Source organism: Coffea arabica, chromosome 8c, assembly GCF_036785885.1.
Source record: "Coffea arabica cultivar ET-39 chromosome 8c, Coffea Arabica ET-39 HiFi, whole genome shotgun sequence".
Classification (NCBI taxonomy): Eukaryota; Viridiplantae; Streptophyta; class Magnoliopsida; order Gentianales; family Rubiaceae; genus Coffea; species Coffea arabica.
Genome location: NC_092325.1, coordinates 39,320,516 through 39,331,268, shown reverse-complemented (window position 1 = coordinate 39,331,268; position 10,753 = coordinate 39,320,516). Strand labels below are relative to the sequence as shown.

At 37.6% G+C, this 10,753-nt stretch overlaps 1 protein-coding gene across 1 annotated transcript; it reads right to left on the bottom strand.

Annotated features, from left to right (window-relative positions):
• Nucleotides 1–3,968: 3,968 nt before the first annotated feature.
• On the bottom strand, nucleotides 3,969–9,672 carry LOC140004035 (uncharacterized). The gene is made up of 9 exons (XM_072063991.1): nucleotides 9,442–9,672; nucleotides 9,252–9,333; nucleotides 8,087–8,245; nucleotides 7,377–7,537; nucleotides 7,147–7,290; nucleotides 6,951–7,043; nucleotides 5,906–6,831; nucleotides 4,833–5,811; nucleotides 3,969–4,725 (listed from the first exon to the last, which is right to left on the bottom strand). The coding sequence occupies exons 3-9, from the start codon at nucleotides 8,233–8,235 to the stop codon at nucleotides 4,295–4,297; spliced, it is 2,883 nt and encodes a 960-aa protein (XP_071920092.1). The 5' UTR covers nucleotides 8,236–8,245; nucleotides 9,252–9,333; nucleotides 9,442–9,672; the 3' UTR covers nucleotides 3,969–4,294.
• Between the last annotated feature and the right edge of the window lie 1,081 nt (nucleotides 9,673–10,753).

The following is a 10,753-nucleotide window of genomic DNA, read 5'->3' as shown; positions in this document are numbered from 1 at the left end:
TTTGCCTTAGACCACGATGTTAATGTTAGTGTTAATGCGCTTTAAATATGTTGTGAGAGATATTTTTATATGTAAAGAGATTTTTCCTTCCTGCTAAACAATTCCCTAAGTCGCATGGTATAAAAGTAAAGGATTCATGTACACCTAAACTTTAATCACTTCTATTTATCACTTTGAGTGCAATAATATGTTCAAAAATAGTAATCCATTGATAATTACCTAATGATAATCACTTTTTTTTGTTTTCATAGGCACAATCTATTAATTGCTAATTAATTAAGTCAAAGACTCCCTCTTGTGCATGCCACAACTGAAAAAGAAGCCATAAAAGAACTGGTGAAAATTACTGAATCTGGCGCAAAAAAAAAGAAAATGACTGAATCTGGGAATATAGTGGAGAAAGGAAATTTTGCTGAAACTGCCCACAGAATACATAGATCGAGCTGATTCAAATGGTAGGTATGAAGATCCACGCAAACAAGAGGTTTTGCCAATTTGAAATGGCAATCGATATTGAGTGATTTTCTCATGTTGTTTTTGTTTTTTTAAAAAAACAAAATAGTATGTTGCCTTTGAGAACTACATTTTAAGACTACAAATTACTCCCAGAAGCTGCATATCAAACATGTGTTTCTTAGATCCCGAGTTTGATTATCTTTATAGTTTCCAAATATGCTGAATCAAGAATTTTTTTTTTTTTTTTTTTTTGCCCCTTCATTCCATTCATTGTTCTCGGTTCAATCTCTATAATCACACTTTTGTTCAATAGTTGATTAGTAGTGATGATAGAACTGCAATAGATCTGTAGATTTGTAAAACAAAAAGTGGCGCGCAATGCTTGGATCGCCCACGGTTTTAGAGAAGTTCTTTTTTTCCTATTGAGCTTATGCTGGCTACCAATATAATAAATCTCTCTCTCTCTCAAAATATAAATGTTTGTCTCTTTAAAAAAAATACTTTTTTATCAAAAGAATATATAAATGTTTGTCTCTTTAAAAAAATACTTTTTTATCAAAAGAATATATAAATGTTTGTCTCTTTAAAAAAATACTTTTTTATCAAAAGAATATATAAATGTTTGTCTCTTAAAAAATATGTTAACAAGAGAATTCTTTGTTTTTTTTTTTTTTGTTCAATGAGTTGCTATGCATATGTTATTGTTAATATAGTTCATTCTTTAAATTAAGAGCCATCAAATAAAAGGGATAAATTGGATGATATAAGAGGAGAAACTGTGTGAAAAAATCTCGAATTCAAAATCTCTTTCTTATATTAAACATTAAAAAGAATTAAGAGGCATCATATAATCCAAGGAAAGCAGATATGTGCTAGTAATTTTGTGTAGGCAAAGTAGATTCCAAGAATTGATGAGGCCTAGAAAACTAGTACAAGTAGATGGCTTGCCTGATGAAGTATACATCTAGTCTAGTCTAGTGGGCACCAAAGTTGGCTGGCACACAAATAACTTACTCACATCGGATTTCTCTCTCTCTCTTTATTTAAAGAAAGGTAGGCTAAGTCCTAAGAGGTGGATGATGCCTGCCGTTATTTGTACGTATGCCCTAGCCTTAGCTTAGCCTCCATCTATGATGCAGCTGCAGCACACTTCTTTTTTCTGCCTATATCTGTCTCTCTTTATAGATTTCTTGCCTTCTTCTTTTTTTTTTTTTTTTTTGTGGGTCAATGAAACCCTAAAAAGTGTAAGAAGCTTCACTTTGACTAAATCGTGCTACAATATCTTATCACACTTCCATATCTGCACGCGCTCCCACGCGTTATACTAAACAGATGTCAATTGTACAACTGATTTTTTAATTTCTCAAAAGTTAACAACTAATTTATACCAATTTGTACTAAGATGTCAAAAGTTATACTAATTTTTTAATTTTTTTTTAATTTATAGTACTAATTGTATAACAACATTGAGGAAAATAAAGTTATGGAGACGTCAACCAAAAAGGACAAACTATCAAGACTAATTAAGTACTATAAAATTCACTTGGCCTAATAAAAAAAATTCACCTGGCAAAGAAACCAGATGTGTAGGTGAGGTGGAAATTTTTTTTTTTTTTAATTAGGTGAGGTGGACAGTTCTCTTTCATTTTTTCTTCTTCTTCTTTTTTTTTTTTTTTCCTTTTCTTAATTGAAAATTTTAAGTTTTGGAGAAAGCACATAATTAGTAGTCATCAGACTTTCTTTTGGAGGAGAGTTGTGTGGGGTTGGAGAAAAGCATGATTTTGCGTAAGATGCCTGAAAAATTAAAAGGTCGGCATCAAAATAATAGCAGTAGTCTTCTGCCTATCCAAAATCCAAATCTTAACACCCTCTTAAGGGAAAAAAAGATGAAGAAAATGAACCCCTTAGCACCTGAAGCTTAAGAATGCAATTTTGATACCAGAGAACTTCCTTTCTCTTGCCAGAAAAGTTGCTCCTTCTTGTAATGTGAAAAATCATCTGGAAGTTTTGAGCTAATATTTGGCATTTTAATCTCCTTAACAAACAGGTAGCTGTCCAGGTTCAATTCCCTATGAACTAGCAGCCAGCTTTGATAAAAGATTAACACAGAAAAAAAAAAAAAAAAAGGAGGGGGGGGGGTAGTTAATCGATCATATTCTTTTGTAAACGCAAATAGAGAGAAAAACTTTGTGTACCTAATTCTTAAATATATATATCCTGCGAATCTAGAATAATAATTCTGTTTCTCTTGAATACGAAATCCAGAATCTCAGTATTATGTGCAGAATTTGTGCTCATGTCTACAGTGTTACCTTCCGGTACACTATTGTCATGTGATTATAGCCAATTCCGGGTGTAAAAGGATCCCAATATCTCCAAATACCATTGCAGAGATTATCTTTGGCTAGATATCAATCTCAGCTGATCAAAATCCAGCTTTCCCGCTGCAAAATTTGAGGACAGAAAGCAAGAGATCATCATTCCATTCTGGATTGATTAATGAACCCTTCTAAAGAACCTCAAGACTCAAAAGAAAGCACCAATTGTAATATCAGCAAGCAATATTTTGTCTATGTCAGAGTTAAAACGTAAAAAAAAATTGATAAATTCGAGTATCTTACCTGATCGGCAGTAAAATGTGATTTGCAAACCAAGTACACCCCGTATAAATATGCAGCAGATAGGTAGTCTGTCAAATGTAGAAGCAAATTATACTGAGGTAAAAGCTTTCCGTGTTTACTGCAGATCTTTCAACCTTTAAAGACATTGAAAATAATATCAAATTTTCAAAAATCAGATGCATAAGAATAGGAAATGCCAGGATTACGTTCATCCTCTTTTTATTGATTTTGAACACAAAAATCAAGATCTTTCAGGAAGTATTAGCTTAAACAGCAACACAAGAAGCTATATGCTTTGAACTGCTGAATTGCTTGAGCATAACAAGCACGAACTAGTGTGCTCCATCTCTGCTCTATGTTCTGAATGCAGGATGTGCAAACATGAAGCACGCACACTTTTTCTGAAAGTCAGACATCGAGATTCAAGCATATTTTGCTAAAGATAGGTTGTCTGTCAAATGCAGACGCAAATCATTCTGAGGTAAAAGCTTTCCCTGTTTACTGCAGAATCCAGAATTGAAGCCAGCTTGGCTTTCAACCTTTTAAGACATCGAAAAGATAATCAAAATTTCAGAAACAGGGAGGGTGCATTAGAGCAGGAAATGTAAGGACTACATTCATGTTCTCTTTGTCCTTCTTGAACACAAGCGATCAAGATAATCCTGGAAGTATTAGCTATAGCACCAACCCAAGAAGCTATATGCTGCTCGGCATTTTTTCAATGCTTAGTTGCTTTTGCCCAACAAGCATGAACTATTGTGCTCTATCTCTGCTCCATGTTTCGAATGCAGGATGAGCATACACAAACCAAATATACATTTCTGAAATTCAGACATCATAAGTCAGGTATATTTTGCTAAAGCAACATATTAAACATCATTTGCACGCACATAGCACAAAAGCAAAGATCCTGGAACCTAATCAGGACAAGCATATATGATTAAGCAAAACATATACAAAGCAAGATATCCAGGTCCTAATCAGGTTAAACTTGTATGATGTAACCAAGACAGTTATTTTCTTAAAACATTGACATAATTTGACTGTCTTATTTGATAATCACTAAAATCCAGCAAAATTTGCTGAAAATTCAAAATCCAAAAACTTCTGTGTTCTAAGGTATAAATATGAATGAGAATTCAACCATGAATTTCTGCTTTCCATATGACACATCTGGTGCTGCTGCAGAATAATTTGCAACCCTAAGAGGCATAACTCTATTGAGGCTCAGTCCCAGACTTGGCCTTCCTCTGCCTCTTTGCACCATTAGCTTTAACGCTTGAACGCTTCTCCCTTGATGCATTCCTCTTCCGAAATTTCAGATCCCTTGCACAGATTGTGTATTCATTTCCTGCTACAGGCAAGCTAAAATCAGCAGGATTTCTGTTCCAACCACATTCCCCCTCTGATGACACGCCATTTGCTCGCCCAACTCCTCCCGTTATACCAGAGGCCTCCAAGTTGAACCTCCGTGGACCTTCAAGTCTGTGATGCTTCTGAGGATGCACAATCGAATCTGAAGCATGAAGAGTTGCTGTTTGCTTGTCCTTGCCACGAGAAGAGCTCGGACCAAAACCAGTGCCAGACCCACTCTTTTTTGATTTCTCCCTTGGCTTCTCTTGTTCTGGAGTTTTGAAAGATATTTGACCTAAAGAACAAGGATCCGAGTAAGATATCCAACAGTTCATGGTGGCAGTGACTAAATCAAACTTAGGAACAGTAAATCAAAAGAAATTTAAGAAAGTTGACTTTTACCAGGTAAAACAGCTGGAAGCGGCCTCGATCTTTGGTAGATATCAGAATAAGAAATCCTGAGGCCAGAAGTTTCCTTTGGGTGACTTGGGCTTGAAAGGAAGGACCGGTTCAGGAAATCCTGTCTCTCATTTGTGCTGAACCTGGGGTGATAACTGCAGGGAGCAAATGGCTTGTCCACGATCTTGCTTGAGCCCAAATGGAAAGTAGCTCCTGATGGCCGCCCATCCATGAGACTTAGTAGCTGCATTGCTGGAATGCTATCATTAGCATAGGCATCTAGTGGGCCCCTTTCTTTTGAGCTAACAATGGTATCTCCTGGTTTAGATAACATTAGCCTAGCTTCCTCAGTTCTTTTAAGCTCATCTGCCTTGATGTCGCTGATAGTTTTGCCTTTATGTTGCTCACCAGGAAGCTTCTGTTGCACCCCAAGTTCAAAAGACAATTTGGTAGGTCCTGATAACAATAAAGGGTCCACAGGTTCACTGCACGGCAAATCAGGCCTCACGGAAGTAGTAGCAGGAACTTGAACTCCGCCATATTGTTTGTGCTGGTTATGTGCGAAAGCCGTGAAAATGCTGTTGAGTTGATTTTCCCCTCCTTGGAACAATTTGAAATTGTTTCTTCCCATGTGCGAGAAATTAGTGGAGTTTCCCTTAGCAGACCCTATGTAATTGCTTGCTGTAGAAATCCCACTTCGCGAGTTAACACCTCGGAAGCTAGGGAAGTTGGGAAATTCCTTTACGAACTGCCCCACAGTCCTTATCTCGCCTACCTCAAGAAACCCCCTTGCTGTGTTGCTGGTCACATGAGCACCAGAAGGTCCAGAACTTGCTCCTGCATCTCCATTCCTCCTTTCATACTGCTGCTTCGCCAGTAGCTCAACGATGTCCATGGGGATATCATCTGCCTTGTGATCACTTTCTTTCAAATTTCCTGGAACTCCAGAGCTTTTTCCATTGAAACCCAGCTGGAGAAAATCCTGAAAGGATGGACATCACGTAAGAAGGAATTGACTACACCAACAATGCACAAAATTCACTTGTAAAGACAATGAATATGTAGACGAGGATTACCATTTCCTTATGTGAAGCTCTCTCATTGAGATCAAACTGGGGACTTCTTCTCTGATATCCATCAGACTGATTCGGTGTAAGAGGTTTCCCAAAAAGCATCCCAGCCTTCCTAACACCCTCACTGCTTTGATTGATAGCTTTCTTAGCAAAAATGTCGAGAGAAAGATCAAGTCCTTCAGCAGCATTGTTGAGAGATAGTAGTGGATTTAACCCTCCAGATGCCAAATCAATATGACCGTGCTCTCTTTGTTCAGCAGACTGGAGATTCCCAAAATTCCCAGCTTCTGAAGGAGCCTGTACTCGTCTTGTCAAAGATGGAATGGTACCACAATCAAGTACTTGAGGCTGCTTGCTATTTTGCCTACCAAGTGCAGGAGTTGTGCTGCTGCGTCTGTGCCTCAACCGTTCGCTCTTTGTTCCAATGAATAATCCTTCTCCACCACAGGCATTCACTTCCTCTTCTGAGTCACGGGCTTCCACCATCATAATGGCTTTCCCAGTATCTCTCCTGGAAGCCTTAGTGTTTACTGCCACGTTGGTGGGATCATTTCTCTCGTCTTCTTCCCCAACAGGCTTAGTTTTTCTGAGAGGACTACGGACACTGCTATGAATGTCTTTGCTGGGATTAATCTGACCCTCAGACCCGGTGTTCTCTGGCCTAGAAGGTTCAAGTGGCACAGCTTCTCTCGCACCACATCTTGAACTGCTCTTTTCACCCAGAAGGTCCGTCAACAACCGGACCTTTCTAACTTTTTTACGCGGCATACCAGTTGCATTTTCATGGTCCCGGCACTGTTCACTTTCAGGATCAGCTGGTGCAGTGTTACGTGTGTCACGAGCATTCTGATCAGCAGATTCGTGCAGCTCACTTGGAGCACTGATATTGGCATCAGCAGTAACTTCTTGTGCTGGTACATTGACATGACCTGCAAAAACAGTTACATTTCTGAATATCAGAACATATACACAACATCCAAGTTAAACTGCTAAAAAATTTAACATATAAATTCCTGCAAAAACCATAAGAGAATCGATAGAGACATACCACTAGGAGTATCTTCTCTTGTCTCAACAGCTACTCCATTTATATTAGTTTCAGCTGCATCCTCCACTGGTTCATTTGTCTCATTTTTATCATCTGCAAATAAAGTTGGGAGCACTTAGAGAATACAGAAATATATAGCAAAGTCATCTATAGATGTTTTTCACTAAATTGAACAAGCTATATTGGAAAAGCATACCTACAGCACCCATCTCATCCATTCTAGCTAGTGATAACGAACCTTCTACTGTATTTGCATTCAAGCAAACGTTCGCATTAACAGCTTGAATGCCCTCAGTATTTAGTGTTGCAGCACCTTCCTGTGTTTCCTGGAGCACTTTAGCTGCACGCAGAAAAAGGTTGCATCAAAAAAAAAAAATACTGGTGATTGATCAACCAGGAAAGCAATAAGATTAAATCATGTATTACCAGTAGTGCTCTCGAATTCACTAACACAATCTGTGCAGCGCCAAAATCTAAATCTCGGGACCTCCATCGGTGGAAGTTGTTCCATGGAACCGATGGGGTCATCCGGTGAAAACAGCCCGGAACCACTGGGATTAGTGCTCCTCTTTTCAAGTACATACTCACTGCCAGAATCAAAAAGACATTTGAATAAGCAGCAATACTCAAAAGTCAGTCAATTCTCACAAAAAGACAAAATTCTTTAAAACATTAGCAGAACTTGATTCATTAGTCACCATATCTATCTAATGACTTCTGAATCCTAACAAGTCTGTCTAGTGTCTTCTAAAACCTAATTGCGAACATATATAATATCATCTCATTCCTGGTTTTTTAATCCATATGGACAATGGTTATAGCCATTCACCATTATGTGAATTATGCTTTTGCTTTATCAAAAAGAGTATGAAGTCAACCTGAATACCAGAAACAACAATTTCCATGCAGATGATTCATGTTGCTCAGACTCCTATGTAATACTTAAGATTGCAACATATCTTCAAAGAAGGAATATATATATATATATATATGTATATATATGTATGTATATCTCTGTGTGTGTGCTGCATTCGTGCGTGCGTGCGTGCGTGCATGTACAAAGTCATTTTTGATAATTTCTATCTCATTTTTGGAAGTCACACAAAGTTTCAAACAGATGAAAAAGAAAGGCTTACCGTAAACAAAAGTTGTCATGACAATTTCCGGGCTGCCTAACCACCACTGGAGCTGGTGGTAGTTCTATACAAATTGAACTGATTGGAATAAGAGGTGCTGAAGACTTGGGTGGAGGATTTTCTTCCACTGTGTTGTTATTTGTCTCCATGTCCAAACCACTGCACCAAGAGGAAATTTATTTTATAACATAAATAAGTCAATTGTGAAGTAAAACAAATGAGATAAGCTACAAAAACTGACTTGGCTCATGCAGCACATACACGAGATCCACACAAGTCAGATTTCTAAAAGTCAAGAATGGTTTATGACTCAAATTCCCCAAAATGACACACACACACACAGTGAGATTCATCCTCCAACACCAAATCATATGACACCCAAACCAAACCTTCTAGTGCAGCGTTAATCATACAATTACCCAGAAAATGATCACCAATAGAAAATCAAAATGAATTCCAATAGACCGCAAAAATCAAGGTCACTTATTAGCATAAAGTAAAAAACCCTAGTTCCAAATGACAGGAAAAAATAAAGCTGCATAAAAAGCAACCATATCCGCTCTTGCATGTGTTAAAGTGGACAAATCACAAAACCGGCTGAGAAATCTTCAAAACCATGCACAAAATGACCATGACTTCTCATACCAACACTAGGGTTTCACTTTTTCAAAAAAAAAAATGCTGATCTAACTAACTGGAAGCCAAATTAAAAGATAAAGCTATCGACAGAATTCATCAATTGACAAAAAGCCCACAAAGCACATCCAAACAGACCTTTAAAAAGTTACACCGACTGAGATTCATCTGGCTCAGATTTTCCAGAACCAAAATTAGGGTTTTTTTTTGCATACTGAAATCTTAAGACAAAATCCAACCGTGATAACCATTTAAGGCATACGAAATAATCTAGAAATGAACAAAAATACCATCAAATAAATGAAACCAGATAAGAAATGGAGCCAGAAAAGGACATGAATTAACACCCCAATAAAAAGCATAAACCCACTAGTAAACAGTGATCCACACAAGGAAACTACATATCAGCCCAAAACCCAGCTAAAAAAATTACAAACCTCGTAGAAATCACCAAAAACCATAACCACCCCACTTATCTCCCCCCCAAAACCCACAAAAATAATCACACAACGAAGATGAGAAACCATACCTTCCCGGAAACTCAGATTTGTCAGATCAAAACAGCCCTCGTCACCCAGAAATGTTTCCCTCCACGGCCACTTCCCAAAAACCTGTCATCCAACAGCAAAAAAATCAGTCAAGAAAAATACACCAACCTCATAAACTGATTCAAGACCAACCCAGATTAATTAAAGAGCGAAAGAAGGACAAAACCCTACCGCTTTTAGGTCTGGAAATGGAGGAGAAAAAGAGTAGAGAGAGAAACGAAAATGTTTTAGCTGAGGTTTCTTAAGAGAGAGAACGAGACAGTGGAGTAAAGTACCACTATTGTCTATGTAGCTTTGTAGTCTAGTAGTAATACTGCTAAGACAAGTCTCTCTTTTTCTTTTCTTTTCTTTCTTCTTTTTATTTGGTTTCTGCTTTTTCTCTCAGCTGAGGCTATAAGGTTAAAAAATCTACGGATGACAACTCATGTATTGTTCGTGTATTTATAGGATGGAGAAGACAGAGAAAGGCATCAGCCAATGGGAGCTCGCCAGCGAGGCCATAATGTGGAAGGCTTATCACCATCCACTGGGCAGGTTTAAAACCCTAGTCAAGTTTGAGTCTCGACGCGTGGTGACACGCGCCAGGAAAACGAGGGTTTCCAGCTATTGGAGTCTTCTGGGTGGGTGTGAGGTGGGCGATGCTTCAGCACTAAGGCGGGTAGGAATTGGTTCGTGGGATGCACGCGGGAGGTTTGAGACGATGGGTTGGAAAAGGGCAGGCTGGTCCTGGAGGCAGAAACCCTAAAGATTTCCGCTGTAAATGAAAAAGGAAAATGGAAATTGAAATTGTGAAAGTGAGGATAGCCCTAAAACGTGAGGGCTCATGCGGTGGTTTTGTTTTCTTATTATGTAATTATGACGTTTTGGTAACGGAAATAAGTACTTGCCATATATTAAAAAAGGTGGCAAGTATTAAATGTTGGATGCTACAATTTTTAAATAGGGTAGGTAGGGAATATTAATTGCATTAGGGCTGAAATTGTGGTAGATTTGGTGGTTAATGCTAGATTACACAATTAAGTAGAACCAAATGTTTCACCGATTTTTTCCTTCTATAAAGATTCATAGATTTGACACATTGATGAACCGAAAGGTGCATTTTTTTTTTCAAAAATATGAAAAGATGGAAGGGTGTCTGTTTTTGAAATAAGAAAAGAAGACGACGCAATGTGGGTCCAAATGCCGAGTAAAATAAGAAAGAAAATCTAACGTGAATGTTACAAATATTTTTTTCCTTTTTTTCTCAATAGAAAGATTTGACATTAAGTCGAATAACGTTGAAGAAAAGAAAAAAGTTTTAAAAAGTAAGGATTTTAAGGAATCGTTACAGACATTTTTACCGTTGTCCTCGTCAAAAATATTAATGTTGTCATTGAGGTACTTAATTATTGAACATGCATGAATTTGTCTGGTTTGTTTTTCAGATAATTAGAATTTTCAGGTAGAATTCTTTTATATAATGCCATTTCCAGAGGTGTTTTCT